The 24,903-nt window shown below is 46.9% G+C and overlaps 9 protein-coding genes across 9 annotated transcripts; 4 read left to right on the forward strand and 5 right to left on the reverse strand.

Annotated features, from left to right (window-relative positions):
• Positions 1 to 696: 696 nt before the first annotated feature.
• Positions 697 to 1,481, forward strand: GLRG_07013 (uncharacterized protein; the record flags this gene model as incomplete). Its single annotated transcript, XM_008097698.1, has 2 exons — positions 697 to 826; positions 1,258 to 1,481. The coding sequence occupies 2 exons, from the start codon at positions 697 to 699 to the stop codon at positions 1,479 to 1,481; spliced, it is 354 nt and encodes a 117-aa protein (XP_008095889.1).
• A 2,025-nt stretch (positions 1,482 to 3,506) lies between these two features.
• Positions 3,507 to 3,998, reverse strand: GLRG_07014 (uncharacterized protein; the record flags this gene model as incomplete). Its single annotated transcript, XM_008097699.1, has 1 exon — positions 3,507 to 3,998. One exon carries the CDS (start codon positions 3,996 to 3,998, stop codon positions 3,507 to 3,509), a length of 492 nt encoding a protein of 163 aa, XP_008095890.1.
• A 2,975-nt stretch (positions 3,999 to 6,973) lies between these two features.
• On the forward strand, positions 6,974 to 7,763 carry GLRG_07015 (FKBP-type peptidyl-prolyl cis-trans isomerase; the record flags this gene model as incomplete). Its single annotated transcript, XM_008097700.1, has 5 exons — positions 6,974 to 7,157; positions 7,219 to 7,276; positions 7,344 to 7,385; positions 7,441 to 7,514; positions 7,573 to 7,763. 5 exons carry the CDS (start codon positions 6,974 to 6,976, stop codon positions 7,761 to 7,763), a joined length of 549 nt encoding a protein of 182 aa, XP_008095891.1.
• A 1,162-nt stretch (positions 7,764 to 8,925) lies between these two features.
• Positions 8,926 to 9,468, reverse strand: GLRG_07016 (uncharacterized protein; the record flags this gene model as incomplete). The annotated part of the gene is made up of 1 exon (XM_008097701.1): positions 8,926 to 9,468. The coding sequence occupies one exon, from the start codon at positions 9,466 to 9,468 to the stop codon at positions 8,926 to 8,928; it is 543 nt and encodes a 180-aa protein (XP_008095892.1).
• Positions 9,469 to 10,317: 849 nt separating this feature from the next.
• On the reverse strand, positions 10,318 to 11,885 carry GLRG_07017 (uncharacterized protein; the record flags this gene model as incomplete). Its single annotated transcript, XM_008097702.1, has 3 exons — positions 10,318 to 11,128; positions 11,175 to 11,415; positions 11,474 to 11,885. The coding sequence occupies 3 exons, from the start codon at positions 11,883 to 11,885 to the stop codon at positions 10,318 to 10,320; spliced, it is 1,464 nt and encodes a 487-aa protein (XP_008095893.1).
• Positions 11,886 to 11,891: 6 nt separating this feature from the next.
• GLRG_07018 (uncharacterized protein) lies at positions 11,892 to 12,344 on the reverse strand (the record flags this gene model as incomplete). The annotated part of the gene is made up of 1 exon (XM_008097703.1): positions 11,892 to 12,344. One exon carries the CDS (start codon positions 12,342 to 12,344, stop codon positions 11,892 to 11,894), a length of 453 nt encoding a protein of 150 aa, XP_008095894.1.
• A 1,436-nt stretch (positions 12,345 to 13,780) lies between these two features.
• On the forward strand, positions 13,781 to 15,878 carry GLRG_07019 (uncharacterized protein; the record flags this gene model as incomplete). The annotated part of the gene is made up of 6 exons (XM_008097704.1): positions 13,781 to 13,811; positions 13,875 to 13,955; positions 14,016 to 14,707; positions 14,859 to 14,956; positions 15,090 to 15,488; positions 15,542 to 15,878. 6 exons carry the CDS (start codon positions 13,781 to 13,783, stop codon positions 15,876 to 15,878), a joined length of 1,638 nt encoding a protein of 545 aa, XP_008095895.1.
• A 6,271-nt stretch (positions 15,879 to 22,149) lies between these two features.
• Positions 22,150 to 22,749, forward strand: GLRG_07020 (uncharacterized protein; the record flags this gene model as incomplete). Its single annotated transcript, XM_008097705.1, has 1 exon — positions 22,150 to 22,749. The coding sequence occupies one exon, from the start codon at positions 22,150 to 22,152 to the stop codon at positions 22,747 to 22,749; it is 600 nt and encodes a 199-aa protein (XP_008095896.1).
• A 274-nt stretch (positions 22,750 to 23,023) lies between these two features.
• On the reverse strand, positions 23,024 to 24,623 carry GLRG_07021 (unsaturated glucuronyl hydrolase; the record flags this gene model as incomplete). The annotated part of the gene is made up of 2 exons (XM_008097706.1): positions 23,024 to 24,310; positions 24,360 to 24,623. 2 exons carry the CDS (start codon positions 24,621 to 24,623, stop codon positions 23,024 to 23,026), a joined length of 1,551 nt encoding a protein of 516 aa, XP_008095897.1.
• Positions 24,624 to 24,903: the final 280 nt, after the last annotated feature.

Genomic DNA, 24,903 nt, shown 5'->3' on the forward strand with positions numbered 1-24,903 from the left:
TCCAAGTCGTCTATCTGCATGGTACTCGGGATTAGATCCTCAGGCACAAGTGGGCGCCTTCGTGGAGTACCGAGTACGTTCCTGTCTTATGTAAGGCGTCGGTGATGCAATGTGGCGCCGTCAGAGGGAAAGTGCAGCAGGCTGGGTACGTACCTAGAGGGGTCACGGGCCGGTTGCGGGGTAAAACCTGCCTGCGCCCTGCCAAACAGCTTCGACCCTGCAGCCTCCCCAAGCAAGCAAGCAAGCAAGCAAGCTCTCAGTCACATCACCTCACCTCGCCTCACCTCACCGGGCCACTTGCTGCTCGACCTTGCTCTTGTTCCATTGCCATACCAACCCTTTTATGCAGTCAATACTGTAGTGCCCCTACCTACATCTCGACTGCCCTGCTTTGGACGTGAAGAGAAAGACAGAGAGTGAGAGAGTACATAACACCACCCATTGCCGCCCGTTCAACACCCACCGCCCATGCTTCCGTCCACTCATCCATCACATTTGCTCATCTTGCATCTTACCTACCGTACATACAAACTACTGATAGATACCCAGATTTCAAGGCGACACTTGTGCAAATCTTGTCTGATCCATCCTACCAAGAAAAACAAGGCGAGACCAATCTCCCGACGCAGCGGACCGGCCCCAGTCAATCGCAGATACGAGTCAATTCCACTTCAACAGCGACGACATCCCCCAACCATGGCCGACAACAACAACACTTCGCAGCCTTCGGTTGACGAGACGCCCATTTCCCATCCGCCCGGCGAGCGCAAGAACTCGCTCGAGAACCACCTTCAACACCGCCCCAACCGCGCCGAGCTGGTCGAGAGTATGTGACTAAACCCTTAACACCCCCCGTTCTGCCTACCATTACGCCCCGAATCTGTGTCTATCACCATTCACATCATCGCCGCCTCCTACGATGTATTCCACGTCCCCCCTCCCGCTTCCTTGTTTCACACTGCCCCGTTTCCCTCCAATACGACAACGGTAGCATTCGCTCCACTTCTTCTCCAACCTCGCACCTCGTTCCGGTCGCCGCGTGCCCCCCACACCCCGTTCGCCTCACCCGTTGATTACCACTCGGAGCAACGGGGCACGGGATAGGCAGCTCCACCTCTGAGCCCGCTTGTATCGCCGCGCCGCATCGCATTACCATTCCCCGCATCCCTGTTTTCCTTTCCCCCTTCTTTCCCCCTCCGCCTTGAACTCGAGTGAATGCGGATGGGACCATTAAAGCTGACTCTTCTCGCCTCACAGAGAACATCCTGCCCGCGTCCAACGCAGCGCCCAGCTTGATCGCCCACCAGAAGGAGCTTGAGAAGCACATGCGTGCTGACTCGCTCAACGACAAGATCTCCCACCGACCCGCGCCCGAGGAGCTCATCAAGGAGGGCGTGCTCAAGGAGGACCCGCGCAGCCCCGAGGACAAGTACGCCGAGGCCATCGAGGACGAGTACGCCAAGCGCGAGGGTGGCGCTTAGATGGCCCACGGTTTACGGGTACGGGTAACGGGTAGGGGTAACGGGTATGGGGGCTCGCGCGCGGTGTCTTGTCAAAGTGATAGTGCCAGTGGCCGAAAGTGGAAACCATTGTGCGTTTATATCAAATTGATGTTCTTAGTATAGTGGTTCGATGCTCTGATGCACGATGTATCCGTATCGGTGGCGGGGTATTTCCCATGGCACCAACGATGATAGAAAACAGGATAAGAAACGAGGAGGAAAAAGGAGAAGCTGATGGTCGAAGGGTTAGGCCACGCAAAGCTGTTCCCTTGTTTCCCTGCTACTTGGCTACTACAGCACCACCGACCTGCTTCCGAGAATAGCAAGAAAAGAAAACAAGAATAAGAAAAAAAAGACATGCCATGACCTTGTTTCTCTTCAGCCTTATCGCGATGAAACATTCATCAACACGAGATGGCATTTTGGAAAGGGGTCCGACCCCCCCTTCCCATATGCTATGCACATAATACTGGTTTATGTGAGAGCGTCGCAGTTTTCTATTCTTGGAAAACTGGGCCGCTTTCCTCGCAGACTGTGGTGGTGGCAGACATGTGAACTCCTTCCTCCGTCATTACAGAGTATCCGTAACTACCTACTACAACCTCCTCAAGCCGCTTGGCCACCATACCATGTACCGACCTGTATGAAAGAGCCGACCTAAAAAGTCTTGGGGAACCCCCCCCCCCCGGCCGCCGCCCTCCAGCTGTCTGGTCGCCTGGCTGCCTTCCCGGACCCAGGTGAAGACTGTCCGCTTCATTATTGAGTTCTCTCGGCGCGCTCCCTTGTTGAAGTTTCCCACATCGCTCCCGTCCACCCCCCCTCTCATTAGCGTTTTGGCCATCGTCGGTTCTCCAAGACAGAGAGGAGGACGGCCGGTTTGTGGGACGGGTGGATGGAACGATTGGGATTCCTGTTTCCCTCCCCCCTCCCCTGCCCCAAGTATTGTGTTATGTCGCGCTTCTTGTCCCCGGTTCCGCGGGCGGGCGGGCGTGCACAGCCTGCCGCCGTCTCCTCTTCTGTCCTGCAAGTAGGTATTCGCTCCCGTCCCTTGCATGCATGCATACGGCAGAGCAGGCCCCAACTCTCTTCTCCCCCCTCCCCCTTGACCTAACGACATGTCCAGGGAAGATATTGATGCGGATACAGGGGCACACGACAAAGTGCCTAGGTAGCTCACGCTCATGGCGATTGCGTTGCGGCGAATCACCGTGGTCAGCAATCCGGATGGGTGCGAGGTGGCAGTGGTGGTGGTGGTGGTGGTAGGACACACCACACAGCGGAAAAGCAAGGTCTCTCCTGTCTCCCCATCTCCCTCGCCTGCATTGAGACTCTTCAAAGGAAAAAAAAAGGAAAAAAGAAGGTCCACCGCAGGAGGTTTCTCCCCAAACGCCCTGGCGGCTGGTTGGCACTCTAATTTTCTCGACTCCAGCCCCCCCCCCCCCCAAAAAGGGACGGAATGGCACACACACACACACACGCACACAAACCACTGCCCTGTTTCAGGTACCAAAAAGTCAATGACAGGTGCAACAAAAGATACGCCGAGATGGGTTTGGATAAGCAAAAGCAGGCGATTCCATTGATAATACCAAGTGTCGAGTCTCCAGGAATTGTTGCTGGATGCTACCTAGCCCACTGCGGCTGCTCGTACGCCAGATCTATAGTGTCCCCCCATAACCAAACCACCCAATCCGTGGCAATCTATCCAAGACATATGGACCCTTCCCGTCAGGTACAGCCCGTCGCTGTCTAGCCCACGACCTCGTCCCGAAGGAGTGGCCGAGTATCCCTATCATAGAGTTCCTTGGCCCCGTTATATTTCCGTATCCCATCCCAGTAGACATCCAATCATAATGATACAGTATGATGTACAGGTGTTTCCGCTGGTCCCATCCTCCATATCGAATCCAATAAAAAACAAAAAATAAGAACAAAAACGCTGAGTGATGCATTTGCGTTATAGAGGAAAGGGAGTGTGTTGTCATGAAGAGAAGTATCGATGCTTCATGCTCTTGCGTAGCTGCCCGTGTACTTTGGCGTCGGCGCGTCGGCCTCGTAGCCGGTTTGACGGCGGTTGATGACGGTGACGCCCGAGCTGGTGTGCCTCATCGTTGACTGATGGTCGGCGGCGCCGTACACACGGAGGTAGGCCTCGTCGCTTGGTGACACGGAGCGAACTGTGGATGAGCTCCTGGAAGAGCCGTACGAGCCAGACGATGCTGAGTAGCCGCTGTTGATGGACGCCGGGGCCTGGTGGACGACCGGCTTGGCGTTGCTGTATCTGGACGACATTTTATTTGATGTGCGGGTTGGTGGTTGGTACTTGCTGTTGGTCAAGGTTCGGTTCAAGGCAAGCAAGCGTTGAACGGATGGGAATAGATTTGTGATGTGGGTAGAGTAGCGTAGACTGATGAAGGGCGTGCTTTCGGTTGATAGTATTGTAAGGCGATGGCTAGAGAAGAGAGACTCCGGGAGAAGGGCAAAGGGAGAGGGCATGGGCTGGATATATAGTCGAGAAGTGGTTCGCAAATACACAGTTGATACGGGATGCCTCCATCATGTACACTTGGCACTTGCCATGGGCAGGGCATGCTGGTCCCAAGGTACGGGGCTGGAGGAGAGGACCCGTATTGGGTTGATTGCCTAGGTAGGCAAGGTACCTGGTCCTGGGCCCGGACCCGGACTAGGAGTAAGTGGAAGAAGGCCTTGCGGAAAGTCTCGCTGGCTGTGTCGGCAAGGCAGCGAGGGAGCGACTCAACCAAAACCAAGCTTGGAACTTGGCTCCGGGAAACGGGTTTGAGCGAGGTGTAAGGAGGCAGTGTGATGGGGGGTGGCAGCCCCGGATAGTCGGGGCTGACAGTGAGAGAGTCGAGTACACCGTGGAGGGAGGTAATGAATGGTATGGGCGTGTGCGTGTGTCGCAGGGCGACGGGGTGACCATTGGGCAGCTTTTGTCATTTCAGGGTTTCTCGGTTTCTCAAAATGCAGGGACCGTCGGGCACGGGTAGCACCAGACTGGTTAGCCCGGGTTGATAAAGTCCTGGCATTACCAAGGAAGCAGGGAAGACGGTTGTTGTGATGTTGCACATGCCGGTGGGAACTCGAACGGCGTTATGGGGTGTGGGTTGGCGGGTCTTCTGGGAGTGTAGGTATGGTAGGCGGACTTGCGCGCCTGCGTCTAAAAGTCCTGCTAAAAGTCCTTTGCTACAGGTCATCCCTTGATAATTGATACCGCGGTGGCGACACTCTCTCTCGTCGATTGGGCGAGACAGGCTTAGGTCGGACGACACAGGTAGGGCGGATTCGTCAGGGCGATGATTGACGGACTGCCGCTTTGTCACGCCCCATTCGCGCGCACACTTCCAAGTCCCCCTTTTCTTTTGCACTTGCCAGTTTGTCATCGTGCCGACTGTCACTGCACTTGCGTGCCCGCCAGCCTGTTGTCTATTACGAAGCAGTTACGCGTCCAGCCATGCCTTTGGTCTTGGTGTATGCTCAGCTTTGGGGGCGAGAAGTGTCATGTATTTGCTGTGTAAGTGGAAAAACGCACACTCGGCCGGTGGTCGCGGGCCTCAGAAGGCTGCATTGCGTGCCCATCCCATGGTTGGCCTCCGTAAGCGCCGCGCAGCAGCACCTTGGAAGGCTCCGGCGACGAGTGACGGTGCGTCCCAAACCTTGTCCTACTCTAATTCATCGGCCGAATCTGGAATGGCAGAGAGCACAATAGAAACGGAAAAGTTTTTTCTCTCTTCCCTTCCCCTTTACGGTTCGTCGAAACAGAACCCAACACAGCCCCTCGCTCAGCGAGACCATTGCTGCCCAACTGATGGCCCGATGATGCTTGGGTTGGCAAGGTTGTGTTTCTTTCTTTTTGCGCTCATTTTGCTCATCTCGCTCATCTCGGTGTTCCCACCACGGGAGCGGCCGCGGGAGTAAAAACCATCGTCTGTGTGGTTTCTGGAAGCTGGGCGTGGCGGGCTAGTCGGGCCCCCAACGGGGCCAGAGAGTTCGGATCGAGCCTGATGTTTGAGAAATTTGCTGGGGATACCCTGCCCTGGGGGCCCAACTGTCCACTGCACCGTCCATTCGATCGGGACTCCAAATAGGCCGGTATGCATGGTGCAGCGATCTGGCTACGATGGCCAGATTGCCTGCAGCGAAAATCCGAGAGGAGATGGTGGATTTCTGCAGCCAACAGCGCGGTATAGTGGGTTCATGCCTCTTGCGTGCAGCGGGCAGGGCGAGCTGCCGGACTTGATCGGCTACTGGAGGTCGGACGATGAAGGGTATGCGACACGTATAATGCAGTGCCAACCCGCTGTAGGGATGACCGAGCCGCCGCTGACACCCAGCGTCGTTTGCCTTTCTTAGTGTGGGAGTTTGGCTTGCATTGTTAGGGCCCTCGCGGAGCTTGTATGGCATCATCCGTCGTCTGTCATATTGATGCATGCAGTGGGCGGATAGGCAAGGTACCCTTGCGTAAACATTCCGCCGCTCCATTTGTGGGTGTGCCCATTCTGTCTTCACTTGCAGTAGTGGATAAGCTGGATGTCAGGCAGAGAAGTCTGACAGGCGCCCGCAATAGTGGGTGGTAGCTTGACCAGATGCCAGTGATGGATGGCTGTGTAGGTGTAGGTACCATGAGCTTGTCGAATGGTGACAATGTCGTCCTTCGTGGCTGTCGGTCCGTCATCAACTCGTATTTGGTAAAGGTAGCCGTAGTAGTGTCTTTTCTGCCTAGGCGGCGATGACGATTTGCTGATTTGCACCGCCGCCCTGTGCTGGTCATAGGTAGTGTCGAGGCTTCTGGAATGGAAAACAATCGCGACTGAAGTGGAGTGAGTGCATAGGTATCATACACAGTAGCAGTATCCCTCCCTAGGTACCTACATCGTATGTTGCGAAACTGGTCCAAGATAGACGAGGCGGACAAGCGACTCGGAATCTTGCCATGTATTCGTGATGTCCTTGTAGATCCTGCCTAAATAACGAAACGAAACGGAGAAATCCAAGGCTGTCGACGCTGTCTCACGTGCTGCTGAGATGTTCCCCACCATCACCACCCGCATTGTCAGGAAAAAGGAAGTTGCGACTGACCGGACCAGGATGCCAGGATGTTTCTTGGTTTGACGTCACCAAATAGGGAAGGTGGAGGGAGGGTGATTGACGAGAGTGTAGGTGCTCTTATCGATAAGTCAGATTTGGTCCACCTCCCCCCGGAATATCTGATAAGGGTATCCACTTTACCGTCGGAGCCCATTGACCAATCGGGGAACCGCATTGTTGAGGCGGCGTGTCTTCAACCCACCTTTGGCCCCCCTCCTTGAAGCTATCTTCCCGGTCCTGGTGGCCCGCCAGCTGTTCGTCTCCAATTCGACCTATTGACCGCCCATTTGCCCTTTCCTCAATCCATCGTCCACACCTTCAACCACCACTATCCCGCCTCGCCATACGCCACAAAGATACACACAATGCAGGGCCTCCTTCTCTCCCTTGGCCTTCTGGCCTCCAGCGCTGTCAGCTTTGTTGCTGCTGCCGACCTCAGGATCGACGTCACCCAGGAGGTCGAGTGCGACCGCAAGACCAAGAATGGCGACAAGCTCACCATGCATTACCGTGGCACCCTGCAGGCCGACGGATCGCAATTCGATGCCAGTAAGCTACTGTACTGCACCCCCGTATCAACTTCGAGGTTACTGACACCTTCTTTTCCCAGGCTACGACCGGGGAACCCCCTTCACCTTCAAGATTGGTAGCGGCCAGGTCATCAAGGGGTCAGTTGGTCCATGATCTGCTCGACAAACAAACATGGACGCGCCACGGTGGCTAACAATGCTTTAGATGGGAGCAGGGTCTGTTGGACATGTGCATTGGCGAGAAGAGGTAACCCAGGAGACAATCGAACCATCCGAGACCAATCGTTGCTGACGCCTCACAGAACCTTGACCATCCCCCCTGAGCTTGGATATGGGTCCCGCGGCATGGGGCCTATCCCCGCCAGCTCAACGCTTGGTATGGCCTTCACTTTGCTTGAGTGGCCCGCAACACTACTGACATTCTTTTGTAACAGTCTTTGAGACCGAGCTCGTTGGCATTGAAGGCGTCCCCAAGCCCGAGAAGATTGTCATCAAGGAGAAGGCCTCTCAGGCTGCCGAGGGAGTCGCCGAGAAGGTCGCTAGCAAGGTCGCCGAGGCTGCCGAAGTCGTCAAGACCATTGTGGCCGACACCGACTCCGACGCCCAGGAGCACAATGAGCTGTAATGGACGACTCCTGTACAGGAGCAAGTGGCGGGATCTGCATCCTATAGATGAAAGGCAATCAACGTCTGGCTCGGTGCCAGCGCGCGAAACTGAGCTACACAAAAAGCATTCCCTGGCGAAAAATGGGTGTATCACGAGAAACATACGATGTGCCACGACTTTAAATGATTTAAGGCGAGCAATATACGCAATTATGCCAATCACCACGCTATTCACGGGCGACAGATCAGCTGTCGGTTTCGGACGTGCTATGTGTGTGCGTGCCCTACTAAATATTTGCCCAAGCATGCCAACCGCCTTCGGCAGCGCTACGGTAAAACAAATGTGCTTGCATATGACAGCCATTTTGAGTTATACATATATGACATCACACATTCGGCCTCTATGCGGACAATTCTGCGTCTGTCCTGGGGCATCAACGTCACAGCAGGCCCAGCAAGCTATTGCATCCCAGTGGGGCTAATACGACAGCGGAAATGTTTCGATAGTGGTGAAGGGATATGCGCCGAAGGACGAAGGTTGCCGTAGCCAAATTCAGACCACATAGTTCTGAGGTATGGGAGATATCAGATGAAGCTAAAGGTACTTCCTTTTCTATCTTTGGTCATAAGCTCACGTAGGTAATGGTACAGGAAACATCCGCGAGGTACAATTTGAATCCGAGACCAAAATACAATGATTAGGTGTGTTATTTTGATTGCCACACAGCTAGTGTCTCTTACCGTTGTGACGCCGCAGTAACCATTCTGGCGCATTCCTCTGGTCACTTTTTACTGACTATTTTCCGTCACCATAGCACAGATGAATCCGTATCCAAACTATCCAACCAAGTCAAAACTTACAACTGGGTCGGTGGCGGGCTGATGAAACAATAATTGGTAGCAATGGTAGTGACGATGGTGGTGATGATGGGAGTGGTGATGTGGTGGGTGGATGGGCTAACTTCTCCTTCAGGGCCACCTAGCTTCTCTGGCATATTCCAATGTCGTTTTCTTGGCCCAAGTTGGAATTGCTTAGACGATATGTCTTCAAATGACATTTGAAGTTAAGCAGTGGCCCATTGCTGTCGTCTCGGACAAGTCTGAGCTCGTTGCTACGAGAACATCGAGTCTATATTCCCCCATACTTCATGATAATAGTCGTTGAAGAACCTTGAACGCCGTTAAGCGAACGACTGCGCAGAGACGCTGGATCCTTCATAGTCGCCCGAAGTCGACAACTCCTCCTGCTCATCGTACCAAAAAGGAGTTGCAGGATACCTTCTCGCACATTCCTTTCTGCATTGTATGATGTAGTTCTCCTCCCAATCCGCAAACTTGTTCGTGACTGCCACCCGTTCGATTGTTTCACCCTTGAGGAGGACGTTCATCGCGTTCTGCTCCTTTTCGCAAATACTTTTGAGCTCCCGCCGCAAAAGCCGGCCAAAGAACAGCTTGAGCATGCAGCAGCCCATGCCCTGTTCATACTTCCTTTGTGCTAGTAGTATCTGTCCCTCGTAGTATTGCCGGGTCCGATACCTGTTGCGAGCGAATTGGAGCCGTATGTCTTCGTACTTGCTGTCCCTCTTGTCCCACAGCTCATACAGTCCGCGGCACTGTTTTCTTGCAAGCCCTGCGGGGGAATTATCCCAGTCCTTGTCTGAACAAACCGCGGGCAGCGAGTCGGATGAGCGACTGGGCTCGTTAGGCATACCTCCGACAGGCATTTGGTTGCTTTCGGCTGCTGTATGAACAGGAGATTGTGTCATATTTGGCTGTGTTGGATAGCCAATGTTTAAAACGAGTTATTGAGATGGAAGTGATATGCTGATGATCTGGAAACATGGCTTCTATGCAGATGGGATTGGTTTGTATCAATATTATAGCAGATTCATTAAGGTAACTCCGATATGGCGAGGTCTCCAGTTCTGAAGGCTGTCTCCGGAAGGTAATATGGAGTCGTCGGGCGTAAAGTTTATGTGAACAAGAGACACGCGGTATGAACCATGGTAAGAGTGGATTATGAGGCATTACATGATAGCTGGAACACCCATCTTATTTGAGCCATGGCCAGTCTGCAACAAAAATAAGTCCGGTTATGACGTCTCCGGTGTTCAGCGTTATTTTACCAAACAGATCCCTCCTCATTGGAGTACTTTTTCACGCTGGCCTATTCATGTTCTAAGTATCAAGCTGTATTCAGCCCATTTGAGCTTTTGCTTTTCATGGCCAATTAATCTCTTCCTTGATCGTGTTCACACACAAGCTATTTGATGAGAGGCTTCTCTTGCATTGCTGACCAAGTCGATACTATCAGCCGATAACACCAACGATTAACGAATCAGTCGCTTTGGCGTGATCTTTGTTCGCACCAAAGTGGACTACTGGACTGTCCAACCAACGCTCAGCCAAACTCTTTCCCGTTTCCGACCAGCCACCATTCGCCGTTGCAGATAGGGCAAAGATGGATTCTACGAAAGTGAGTTCCGCCCCTGCGTCCAACCCGCCCAGCACGGCGTGAGAAGCAACAGGGATTAACGTCCTCGGGCACGCCAGGTTTGTGTTGGAATCTGGTTTTAGCGGGGAACATTCCGACGTCGTCGGTGGTTCAGCAACTTCGTGACCACGCCACTCGCACCCGCAGAGGATAGGACCAAGATGGAGTGCTTTTCTTGGATAACGCCTTCCGTCGAGCCCAGGACTGACTGTGGTGGGATTTTCTCGAGGACAGGTAGAGGCATGCCGTCACACTTCCTGCATCCGGAGATAGCAAACTCGCCCTCAATGGTGTGTAAAGTTTTGACCTTCTCATGTACCTTGAGTCGATGAACCCGGACATGCCAGTCAGGCCATCTGTTCGTAGGAGGGATCAAAGTAGTATCAGCGCTCACGGATCGATCGCCCCAAAGATACCACCTGGCGCTCGTAGCCTGCACCCCCTCTGTTCCCGACGGTCCCTGGACATAAGCAGTCACGAACCGCACCTGTCCCGACTTCCATTTCACAGCCCACGTCTCCCCGCCATCGCGACTGAAGGCAAGCGTATTGTCGAGGGCCATCTGCTTTATCAGCGGGCCTGTAGGGACGGAGAACGCGAAAGCGGAAGAGTAGGCAAACTTGCTGTACTTGGCCCTGTTCGCTTTCATCGTCGAAACCATGAATTGCCCGGGGGATAGAAGGAAGTGGTGGTTGCCCGCCGAATGGTTGCACACAATCTGCTGCGGTGCCGATACGAGTGCGACTGTATCAGTTACCGGAAGCTGAGGATAGGGTTCCTCCTCTGTTGTCCAGAAGACGTCGTCATCCGGGAGGCCGACCGCAACGAGAGTTTTGAGACACCAATATGGGGATTGCGGAGAGTTGTAGTCTTCGCTCAGATACATATTTCTAACGCAAAATTCAGCGCTTCACTGTACAGAAAGACACCCAAGACTTCGCCATGGGTTGAGGGCCACTTGCGGGTAAAGCCATCCAATGTTGAGTCCCGTCAGGATAGAATATATCTTCAGAGTTCTTGGCCCACCATCTGAGATGTCTCATCAAGAAGCCCTTCACTGCTCCAGGGGAGCCAAGGGGTCCCGGCATATCGGGAACCTGGGCCAGGGCTATGGCAGAAAAGTAGCCCCCGCAAGCAAAGCGATAGGTCAAAGACCTGCCGAGCGGGATGGCCGCTCCTGTGTGCAGAATGAGTGACATGGAACAAGAGTAACCTGTAAGGGGCCAAAAGCAAACCTTCCGCGTCAAAGTATCTCCAGAAGCTGGCCCCAAACTCTCTCGCTCGTTGACGGTAGGTCTCAGCTCTTTCAGGGTCGATATCGGCAGCGAATCGAGAATAGAGCAGCTGGCTAAACTGAATCGCAAAGCTCCCGGAATAGTAGTCTGCTTTGCGACTCATGCCAACAGCATCGCGTCTCCTAGTCTTTTCGTACTGCTCGATTTCGACTTGTGCCTGTTCGGGGGTTTGCCAGGGCCCGTCCGCCGACCAGCCGTCGAAGCGATAGAAGGTGTCCAAGAGCTCCAGGTCGGCGTTGATTTCGTCGCGGACGCTGTCGAAAGGAACGCCGCAGACCTTCGAGAGGGCCAGGTTCCCGAAGACCCTGAACCAACGCCAGTTGTTCTTTGGCATCTCCATCCCTTTCAGCATGCGGAGTCAGTTGGTGACGTTCTCTTTAGACTTTTTGTTCAATGGCTTGTAGATCCGGTCGGGAGCGGCAAGCATCGCGAATGCTATGATCTCGGCTTCTACCATGCGTTGGTCTCTGTCGTTGATCTCCCCCCAGTAGCCCGGATGCTCTGGATCGGTTCCGGAAACGAAGCCGTCTATCCATGGCTGAACTACGTCGTCGATAGACTTGAGCAGTTCTGGGTCAGTTGTCGATTCATACCCGAGTAGCAACACACCGACGGCCCATAGTGGCCGTGCAAAGCCTTCAAGCTGAGCCGCGGTTTCGTCAAAGTGTGCAGCCGAAGACACGGGAATGCGGATCCTGCCCTTGGCCGGCGAGAAGTGGGGTAAAAGCGGCCGAAGGAGTGCAAGAGAGGCTCGTATGAGGTCGGGCCGGGTCTGGAACGGGTTATCGGAGAATCCAGGCAGGGATGGCATGATGAGCACAATAGATGTCAACTTGGGAGGTGCCTTGGAGTCGAAGGAGAGCTGGAAGCCGGGATACAACAATCTAGGTCTTATTTTATCTTGATGAAGGCTACAGGTTTCACCTTGGCAACGTTTGCGCATCGGATATCGGGAAAAGTGCCGAAGTCATCAAGTCTAGGTAACATTGCCGGGCTCAAATAAGGAACATTATATCCGTACATGTAATCCATATCAATGTTTAGTTTATCTTTCCATGGCGAATTGGCTAGTTGGGTCCCATATCAGAGTCACTGCAGCAATGTGCCCAAGAGATAACACAAGATAAAATTCAGACCGTGAGGGATGAACCAAATCGTCTGCCAGACGTTTGCGAACACGAAGATTAGCATAAGCACATGCAGGATGGCGTCCCCAAACGGCCGCAATGACCGAAACACCAGGGATGGTGTTGATCTGCGGCACAGTGTAGGTGCCCCATTTGTTGGCCTGCCATTCGAGCTAGAAATACTCATCTGGTCGTGAGGCCACGCTCCAGACAGAACAAGACGTAGGCGAGCACGCCGACATACCAGTGCCGACCGGAATGGAGTGATTCTGGAGCTGGGCTTACGGCCGGAATCACACAATGCAACTCTCGCGACTCTTGTCATCCATCAAACATCTACCCTGGGCAACACTGATAATATTTTTCTCCATCTGAACTGCTAGGTAGTTGAGCGGTAGTACCTAGCCCATCATCTGTACGACGGCGGGCATCGGCCAAAAGGGGACCGGGAGCTTCTGTTTGTTCTCGACATTCCTGTTCACCCTACTATTTCTCCGCACCAATTCCGTTCCACTGAATTGACAGACTACTGAATCCTTGTTACATGACTATCACTCCCGGTTCCTACATCTCAGAGTGCGGGGAAACTCCTGTCTGCCCCTCTTTCTCTCTCTTGGGGAAAGGGGAAGAAGGTGAGATGGTCTTGGAGACTTGGCTGCTCATCGACTTGCCTCGGCCGATTTCAACCAAGAGGAGGAGAACCCTGAACTGCCACATACACTCCTCTCTACAAGCATCCCCCAACCTCTCGCCTCATAAGCAAAGAAACTCTCTTTTGGTCCCTCCCTCCTGCATCGTCGTGCCGCACGATTAGAAGGCCGACAGTTCTCACGTAACCGACGGGAGAACAGCGCACGACGCATCCACAACCGCCACCGCCGCCGCGTGCCCGGCCTGTTCGCCCGTTTCACGGTACCACCGCATCGGGTTTCCTTCAGCCGCCACCGCCGCCGCCGCAGCAAACCCGCTGCGCGCCAATCCTTCAAGGAAGTCACATGGACCTGACCACGTCAGGCCCGGGCTCAGGTCCAAAGTCCCACGACGAGACGTCGGAGAACGACATTCCTTCGTGCCAAGGTTGTCGTCGTCGCAGGCTACGGTGCTCGCGCGACCAACCAATATGCTCCCATTGCAAGCGATTGGGTACGTTAGTCAGTGGGGAATTGCTTCACTTCCTGACTGTGGCCGCAATGATGCTGATTGGCTGCATGCAGACTCGCCATGCGTCTATGACTTGAAGAAGAACAAGCCGGGCATCAAACCCGGTGCGGTTGATAGTCTTAGTCGCAGAGTGGGTACGTTGCGTTAGGAAGCTGGATGGTATTAGTGTTACTCAAGCATTGACAACGGTGCAGAGGTTCTCGAAAATGCCTTGCTGCAAAAATCTCACGGAGAAAGTGGCCTTCCTAGCCACACGGGCGGCACAGAGTCCGGCCACGCACTAGCAGAGTATCAGAACGTCGTCGGGATCCTCTCGCTGCTAGCCCGAGAGCTGCAGAAACTCACTTCTAGGCACACGGGAGGCTCACAATCCGATACACCCGAAGTAGCAGCTGACCACGCCATACTCTCTCCGTCAACTTCAAGTTCGTCCAGGCGACATACTGTTGATGGCATTGAGGTTGTGTCACATCCTCACAATCAGCCAAGGAAACGTCGAAGGGTGGACAGCTGTGGGAATCCAAACATTGAGCTCGCGTTCCCTTTGGAAGACTTGGAAAACATCACGACAAGCTTGCCACCACCTGACCTCCTCGAGGACATTATCAATATTTATTTCAGCACCGTTCATCCCTGGATCCCCATACTTCACGAAACAGTGTTCCGGAGAAGAGTGCATGATCCAGAACAACTTCCGGTACTCGTAGTGGTGCTGCATGCCATGGTAGTTACGGCCCTTCGCTATGTTGATAATCCCGAGACTCGTCCTTCAGCCCAGGAGATAGGGCGTAGAGCCATGCGTTCAAGGAACATTGTCATTCTAAATGCAATGAACCAGCTTTCCGTCGACAACTTACAAGCTCTAATCATATTGGCATTCAATGATGTGAGTTCACGCCCTTTGACTCTCAAGTGTCACTAACATGTTGAAGATTGGAAATGGCGATGCGTCGAAAGCGTGGTCGATTGTCGGGTCCCTAACAAGAACAGTCGAATATCTTCAACTGAGTGTAGAGTCTGATAATCAAGACAAATAGCCTCTACTGAAGCCTCTGCCATCGATTTCTCCGCCCCAGAACTGGACGGAGGAAGAGGAGCGTCGACGTGTCTTTTGGAACATTTTCAATCTGGATAGGTGAGCTTCATGGTCATATCGTCTTATCTGAACCCAAGGCTGATTACTTCTATCCAAGGTTCTGTTCAGTAACCACAGGGTAAAACAACGAGCACGATTCATCGGACCAAAGCCCCGTAGCTGATGCTCACAGGTGGAACACTAGTCTGACGTCTGACGACGTTCACCGCAGACTCCCAGCTGATGGCGGTCTGTGGCATAAAGAAGAGTCTGTAATCACTCCCTTCTTCGGAATATGGGATCGCTCTGCAGCCAAGATGGGCAACTCCATCGTCTTTCTGCCCGAACACTATCCGAGCCCAGAGAAAATAGCAGATGTACCGTCGCAGACACCGAACACCGCCAGTTCTCAAAAGGGGCAGAACACGGTCGACATGACAACCGTCGGCGCATTTTCATACTGTATAGAGGCAACAGAAAGTCTCAGCAGGGTCACTACTTATTTCCTCCAACAAAAGATCAACTTTGAGGACAGAGGAGAAGTCTCCAGTTGGCTCACTAGGTTCAAAGAGCTGGATTTGAGACTAGTACAGTATGTTTGTCGAAACAAAAGCTCAAAAGAACAATGCTGACCCATTGAAAAAGCTGGAAAATGTTTTTGCCTCAGAAGTGGAAAGACTCCAACATATCCCGCCAGCCAGCTCTCATCAACATGGACCCCAATCTGACGCTCGCGCATGTGACCCATAACACATCCATGATCCTCGTCCACCAACGCATAGCTTATCCAGATGCTCATTGGTCGAATATAGTTAAGCTGCCCAGCTTCTGTAGTGCGGAGACTTGCCAGGAAGCTGCCATTGAGACAACGACAATCACGCAAAAGTACCTGAAATATACTCCCGAAAACAGTCCTGCCACCAGTCAGTTCGCATTCTGTGTCTTTATCAGTGCAAGAGTGCTATTGGGTAACCCAAGCTAAGGCCTAAAGTTGAGACTCATGCTGATCATTCCCAGTTCATTAACCTTCCCTTCTATTTATCTATCACGTTCTGGAGCTGTTAGCTTCCAAGCGTGTATTACACCTATTTTACTAACACCCATATTACTTACGTACTTCTCCCCTCCCTAACTATACTGGCCCCTAATAGGCCGGCTCTACTAGCTCTAGCTACGCTATAGCTAGGCTTTTACCTACTAGTAATAGTAATATTTATAATAGTAAGCTCTATAATTAGTAAAGGTTTACTATTAAAGCGTAAGAGGATTAATATCTTTATAAACACTATAGTAACTATAACCCTAAAGGACTACTTAAAGCTTATATAATTACTTAAGGTAAAGCTAGGGCTAGACGCCTTATAGTATAAGCTAATAATAGATATAACTTAGACCTAGGCCCCTAAGGACTAGCTAAGTAAAATTATAGCACTTAATAATAGTTTTAGATATATTACTAACACCCTTATTAATAACCTCTAGGAGACTATATAATAAGTAAAGTTAGAGGGACACTATAACTAGGCGTTAGACTACTACACCTACTTACTTATTAGGACACTATATAGAGATATCTAGCTAATATAACTAAGCTAAGTAACTAGGCTAGTCTAACCAGCCTAGCTAGCCTAGCTAGTACTACTAGCCTAAGGAAGGATAGTAATAGACCCCCCTTAATAGTAATAATAATAAGGCTAGGCTCTAAAGGTCCTAAAAGAACCTAACTATTAGGGACCTATAGCTTACTTAGGAGATATATAAGGATAATTATAAAACTACTATATTAATAATTATATTTTTATATAAATACCTAATAATAAAGTATTAACTTCTACTATTTATAAAGACGTTACTTAAATCTATAAGATTTAAACTATAGAGATTAAAAAAATAACTAAGGTTCTAACTAGTTTTATAGTTACTATAAATAGTTATAAAGTAAGATAGGCTATACTTAATAGCTATATTAAGCTATCTTAATAGCTTAGTGTAACTACTATTAATAGTCCTTAGGCCTAGACGTTTTATAAAATTAGGGGGGTCTTAATAAAGATATATAACTATAAGGGTAATATAGTAAAAGTAATAAAGAAGATAGTTAAAACTAAGATATAAGTAATAACTAAGTAGACGCTACTAAAGCTATATACTACTAAAAGCACTTAAGACTAACTACTATAAATATAAATAGTAGCCTTTTTAACTAATATTAAGCCTTTCTAACTATTTAATAGCCCTTTAGTATAGTAGTTATAAAAAAAGTTTTAGCTAAACTAGTGCACTATATACTTTAACTAGTATAAGATATACCTATATATAAGGTAATAATATATAAGAACTATAAGACACTAAAGGCAGACTATAAAAATAGAATATATAATAAGCTATAGTAGTATATTAACTATAGAGGCCCCTTTAAGAGTAACTATAAACACTACCTAGTATAGCCTAAATAAGAGGGGTAAGAGATTATAAGACTAATAAAGGCCTAAAAATAAATTATATAATAATAAGGTAAATAGCTATATAAGATAGTATAAAAGAAAAAGGAATTAAAGATAAAGGTAGGATAATAGAGAGGGCTTATAGATCTAACTATAGCACTAAGGCATAACTAAAGCCTAAGACTAAAGTAATAACTCTAATAGGAATTAGTGTACTAACACTAATATAAGATTAGTATATTTAGCTAAATAGATAATATAATAAAGGACGTCTTAAAGAGAGGCACTACTCCCCCCCTAGTTAAGCTAGGTATATCCCTACTAATATTACCTATATATAATAATAACTAAGGATTTTCTATATTAATATAAGAAGGTTAGGCTTAATATATAATATTACGCTTACCTTTATAGACTAAGAATAGTTTAATATTATAATAATTTAAGAGCTATAGTGCTTTAGTAATAATAGGTCTATAATAAAGACTATATTAAACTATATACTCTTCTTACTTATACTACACTAGATAGATATAAACACTAGACCTTAGGTACTTATATATATCTAGAAGATATATATAAACACTACTATATTTAATATTATAGTAACACCCTCCTATAATATACTTAGTGTTACTCTCTTAGGGTAGCACTTTATTAATATATATAAAGAACTATAAATATAAGAGGTAATTAAGGTAATTACTAACTAAACACTAAGACCTAACATACTAATAGTAGAGGACTTTAACACTTAGTACCCTATATAGTAGCTAGGAATTACCTTAAACTACTATATAAGACACTTAGTAGAATAAGTAGATAAGTAATAGATAGCGCTTATTAGTCCCCTAGGCCTCCCTACCTATAATAGTAAGAACACACTAGATCTCTCCTTCTTAAATATCTCCCTAGCTATAACTAATATTATAGACTACCTCTATATAAGGTTAGACTACTTAACTTTAGTTATAATAATCTTTATAACTATAGGACTTCTTCTAAAGATAAGTAATAAGATAAGTGTTATTATAGAAGAGGAAATAGCACACTTTAAGAGGGAGGTTAAGCGTATAGCTTAGATTCTCTTAGAGAACTAAGACACCCTAATAGACCTTAACTAAGTAGCTATAGTATTAACTAACCTTTTATAAAGCGCTATAGTAATAGTAAGGACTAAGTAGGTTAAGGGGAAGTTAGTAGTATAGTAGATAATAAAGTGCTAGGAGGTAAAATAGATCTACTATAATATAAAGAGAAGTAACCCTCTAGAGGGGATAGTACTTATAGCTAAAGAGCTAAGGAAGACTATTTACTAAGTAAAAGTAAAGTACTAAGCTAACTAGATTAATAATATAAAAACAGACTAATAGTTATATAAAGTAATAAGGTAGTAATAGCTAATTACTTAATTTAGGTTACCTTCTTTATAAGATAATAAGAATATAGTTACTATACTTACTAAGAAGGTAGCTTTACTTTACTAATAACTACTAAAACGTTTTAGTGCTAACACTAGTATTAACCTATATATACTAATAGTACTATAAAAAATAGACTAAGATAACTATATAATACTTAAAAAGGTAAAGTTAGCCTTACTAGAGGCTAGTAATACTACCTCTAGTATAGATAGTATTATAGTCTTACTTCTTAAAGAAGCCTAGCTATATATTAGAGGATATATAAAGACGCTATATAAGAACTATATATAGCTAGGACACTACCCCCTACTGTTTAGGGACATAAAGATAGTAATAATACTAAAACTAAACTATAACTAAAGCACCCTAAAAGGCTAAAGACCTATTTTCTTATTATTAACTATAAGGAAGAGGCTAAAGAGGCTAGTAGTAAGGAGACTTATATAGAAGTATATTAGGCTAAGGATCCTATACCTATAAGTAGCTAGGGCCTTACTATAACGCTTAGCTACTAATATAGTAGTAACGCTAGTATATAATATAGAAGTAGTACTAAATAATAAAAAGTACTATATACTTATTATAATAAATATCTAAAGAGCCTTTAATATAGTAAATAGCAGTAGGCTAGTAAAGGCACTATAGAAATAGAGGTAGCTAAATAATATTATTTAGTAAGTATACTTTTTTACTACCTATAAGAAGGTAAGAATATACTTTAAGGACTATATCTCCTTAATACTCTTACTACACTATAGACTTCTATAAGGCTTACTTATATTACTAATATTATACTTATACTATATTAAACCCCTATATAAATTTAGACTACCCCTAATAAGGTTTAGCTATACTAATAACTATATAATACTTTATAAAGGTAAAATAAAAAAAAAAAGTAAGAATAAGGTATAAGTAATACTAAATAAAATAACTTTATAAGGTATAAAGAATAAGATCCTCTTTAACTATAATAAAATAAAGGTAATACACTTCTTATAACACTAAGTAACACTATAACTCCCTATATAATATAAGGTAATAGTAATATAGCTAGGTAAGTTAATAAAATAGCTAGGCCTATAGCTTAATTAGAAGTTATCTTATAAGATATATATTAAGAAAAAGATAGTAACAGCCTAAGTAATAGTAAGCTATATATATAGTCTAAACTAAGTGTATAAGGGGGCCTTACTATACTACTTATAAAAGGTAGTCTATATAATAGTAATACCTTAAGTACTATATGCCTCTAAAGTCTAGTACCTAAAGAGATAAAAGTAAAAGCTAAAATAAAATAGTAACTAACTAACTACTATAAGGTATAGCCTATTAAATAATATTATAAAAATATAGATAGTAATAAACATAGTACTTAAGGGATATCTCTTAGTATAGTATACTACCCTAATTTTAGTACTACTTTTTAAGTTAAGTACACCCTTAGTAAAGTAGCTCTTAGACGCTACTAAATAATAATATAGCCTATATATAGGCACTCTTAATAAGTAATACCTACTAGTTTAGTATATTTAATTACACCTAACTAAAAGGAGGATAGGGGGGAGGCCTATTTAGCCTACTATACTTATAAATATAGTAAAAGTAGTCCCCTTTTTCCCCTGCCTAGAATTCTAGCCTAAGAGCTATAATAAGTTATTAACTTACTAAGCTATAGGTTAGACTAAAGAGGTAGTAATAAAGATATATCTAAGATAAGTAAGCTAGCTCCTTAGTATATATATAATAGTATATATAGATAAATCCTAGACGTTATATAATAAGATAGGGTATAGCTATATAGTCTTTAGGGGAGTAGACCTAATGTACTAAGGCTAATAGCGCCTCCCTAGGGGGGAGGTCTATAATATAGAAATTAAAGGGGTATAGGCTAGACTATAAGTAGCATTAAGGTATAACAAAAAGATAAATAAGATAATAGTATACTTAAATAACTCCTTTATTATTAATAAACTTAATAAGGTGCTAATAAGGTTATTATAAAAAGCCTTTAGTAACTTTATTAATAACGCTAATAACTATAAAGAAAAAGTATATATTTACTAAGTACTTAGTTATATAGATATCTTAGGGAACAAGCTAGCTAACTAACTAGCTAAGAAAGGCACTATAATAAGACTAGTAGATCTTAATATTAGGGCACCTATATATAGTTATATAAGATAGTAACTAAGAGAAAAAAAGTAATAAGCTTTTAAGGCCTAGTAAGATAATAACTACCCTAATAGATATAAGCCTTTAAGGCTTTAAGTAAACCTCTACCTTACTAAGGAGCTTATAATACTCCTAAGAGAGTAGCTACACTAGCTAATAATAGTATAGTCTATATATAAAGACTTTATAAGCTACTATTAGAGATTTAGATATAATAACACTAGTATAAGATATAGCTATAGTAAACTTAAAACCCTAGCCTATCTTATATAGTATAGAAAAGCTAAAAAAAGATAATAACCCTTATAAATAAATAAGGAGGAGTAGTTTATATAGATAGTAACTATAGAAGTAAAGTAGTTTATTAGGTACCTAAAGGAGAATAATTTCTTTAAGAGGATATACCTCTAAACACTATAACTTATACTTATCTTATTAACTAGGACTACTATAGCTAGAAGGTAACTAACTAGATATATAGTAGCTAAAGCTACTATTATAGGCCTTTATTAGATAAGTTACTTTAGTAATAGGCTAGCTTTATAAAAGATAATAGAACGCTTTATTCTTATATTTTCTACTAAAGTAAACGTTAATATAGTAATAAAACTATAATAATATTACCTAAGTGTAAATCTATAAAGAAAAAAAGCTATAGGCCTTATAGTAACTACCTACTACTATAACTATATATAACTATAATATTACGCTATATATTTTCTTTATAATATTACACTTACTATAACTCTACTTATACTATACTTTTCTTATATAAGACACTATAAATATAAAGTAAAATATATAACTAAGCTAAGCCTACACTATAAAGTAAGTATATATATACTAAAAAGATATATAGGGATACCTAATAGAGATATAGATATATAAATAGCACTATATAACAAGGTATATAGAAGCCCCCTAATTATAATAACTAAAGGTAGTAAAAGGGGGGAACTAAGATAAACCAGGACACTAAAGAGCTGTAGGCACTTAACAGTAGGGAGCAAGACACTCTAGATTCCTAGGGACTAGCAATAAGAGCAGGATATAGACATATTTATAACTAGAGTCAGTTGCTTAGGCGCCTTTTGCCCTAAATAGGGACGCCCCGGCGTTAAATACAACAACAACAACAACAAAATTCCCAGTTCATTGGCGATACTATGACGCCAAGCTCGCCCCTGAGTTCTAGGTCCTTGTTGAGAGCATGGAGGAGATGGCCAGGCGATGGGTCGGCCCAATTATCCGAGAGAAGCACGATCAATGTCTCGCTGGAAAATACGCCGCGCGTCTTCGCGAGCTACACCGTGACCGTGAAGCAGATCCTCATTTCAACATCGACGTGTTGGGATACTCCAGCGGCACCAGCAGCCGAGCATGTAGCCAGGCTGCTCAAACGCCGAGTTTCACTCATCAGCAGGGCAACGCCCTGTTCGCCCCGCAATCCAAAAAGATGGCGCCTCCTGCGTCTTCCAGTTTGATGGCGCCCAACCAGACGACGGCCGTATCGCAATCTCGGCCTCCGCCCATTTACGCGAACCAGCAATCGCCAAGCCAGCTGCGCCATGGCTCGATGGTTGGGCCCATGGGCTCTTCTTTGCCGATGGCCGGTTTTAAGCCTCGGGACTCTGACGCACCCGATGAGCTCTCTGCCATCTCTCACATGCTCATGGATCAACGATTCATAGAAATGGACCGAATCATCAGCTTTGATGACATGGTGTTTACAGCGCAGACCGCGAATAATGGCAACCCATCTATGCCAGTAAATGAATGGGGCCAAGTTGATAATACGAGATTGGAGTAAGGAGGCAGAAAAGCAGCAAGAAGAGCAGGTAAGCAGGTCGCAATCTATCAATAAAGCTGTTAGAACCGCAGCATCTGCCAAAGAAGAGCGTAAAGTAGTTGTCCTATCTAAAGAATGCATATAGAATAATACCGAGGAGAAATACCTAAACGAAGCGATCTGCACACGCGGAAAGCCACATCTGTGGAGGCCATAGCCGGCGTTAGCCACATGAAGATACTCTCAGCTTCACAATAGACGTGCACAATACCCGAGTTGTTCTTGTCCATATTAGTCACACCAGCCCCATCTTTAGCATCCTATTACCGAACTCGATCAAGTAGTAGTCTCCGTAAACCAAACCGTGGTCCCAGTATTGCTTGCGATCTCGTCTGTTGCGGTTCGCTGTTGCGTTCTTCAAGAGAGCATCAAACGTGTCGCCCTTCTCAACGTCTTTAACCGAGAACTTGCCGTTTTCGAAAACGAGAGTTGCCTTCTCTGTCGCCAACGATAATTCTAGTGTGTCATTGGCGATCGTGATGGCCATGTCCCGGTATCTTGCACTCTCTTCTGTCCGACCTTGTCCGGCCAAGGCTTGGGAGAGGACTGGCATACCGTTGGCGGCAATAACACCCGCAGACGAGTCTCGGAGAGGGGAATTTTCGATCTCGATTGGCGCGTCGAAGTCCCAGAGCGGCACGTACCGGCCCTTCGTCCTATCCTCGCCCTCCACTGGGAGCTCAACGGAGTTGGCAGGCGTCTCCAGTCTCAGAATGAAGTATTCCGATAGCCCACGAGCCACGTCCAAGGACTCATTGTCGCCGGTCCACATAAAGGTTTGTGCGTAGCCCAAGATGGCCCACGCCTGCCCTCTTGCCCACGTTGATTCGGCGGCATATCCTTGAGCTGTGCGCCTCCCCTTGATTTCACCGTTCTTGGGGTCAAAGTTGATGACGTGGATGGTACTGTACAATTCTCCCCGCACCAAGCCCCTAGGGTCCTTCTCTGAACGCAGATTCGACTTAATCAGTGTCTTTGCGTGTTTCGTAGCCGCGTCCCAGAGATGAGACTCTCCAGTGCATGAAGACGCGTAGTAGAGCAAGTCAAGATTGCACATAGAATCAATGATGACGAGAAAGTCATCTGTGAGGCTGGCGATGGTAACTCCGCGTTGAGTCAATGCATCCCATGATCGAATTGCGCCAACGGTAGGGTTGAAGCGCGTGTGCAGAGCTTTGGCCGCCTTAATGATGGAATCCAATGCCTGTCTGTCCTGCGCAACTTCCCACCGGACCCTCATCGAAGGCTGGATCATGAAGGACATGTCATGGGTATCCGTACGTTTGGCCGTCGTGTGGAGTGGTTCTGACCACGCAGCGCCTAGTGACCAGAGTTTCGACAGCAAAGCTGTCTTCTCATGTCCTACAGGCATCTTATGAGGGAACTTGACAACTCTCTCAATGAGAGAGTAAATGCTTCCCGGGAAGAACCCACACGTCCAGAAGAATACCTCTCGGAGGATGTACTTGCCAGCATCTGGGCCTCTCTGCAGTACATACTCTGGGTAAGCCGTTGGGGGGTTCTATGTGCCGTTAGGGTCGGATTCTTTCAAATATTCATGTTTGACCCACGTTGTCAACCAAACCGTCTTCGGCTGTTCTGAGGATCTTGGCTGTAATGTTTTCTTCGTACAGCCCACCAAGTGGTGCCCTGAAGGGCTTCAATTGCCCTATCTTTCGCTTGTGGTCAGCTTGGAGCCGGCCACTGGGTTCAGAGTTGCTGGTGTCTCTATCAATATTAGACTCTGTTGTGCTGTCTAATGTTGCGTGAGCAGTGTCGTTGACGGTTGATAGTCCGCCCTCAAGGGCTATATCGGGATTGATCAACTGCGCCATGCCGGTTGGCGTATACAGTGTACCAAGACTGAGACGTGACTTTTCGATTATGGTCACTTACGATTGTAGGTACAGTGTCAAAACGGTCGAGCTCTTGGGGCTAGGCGTTTTAAGTCGCGTTCTGCGCTGCACTGGACTAAGCTCAGGCGCAGTGTTGTGACGAAGAGTGGATAAGGTGCGAATTAGTCGGCCTTTTGGTCGGAACGAGTTACCATTACCTCTGCAGCGGAAAAGTAGCGAGTTCAGCTCACAATTGGACACCGGTTGAAGCGTCGGGGTC

This window comes from Colletotrichum graminicola (assembly GCF_000149035.1).
Source record: "Colletotrichum graminicola M1.001 genomic scaffold supercont1.28, whole genome shotgun sequence".
NCBI lineage: Eukaryota > Fungi > Ascomycota > Sordariomycetes > Glomerellales > Glomerellaceae > Colletotrichum > Colletotrichum graminicola.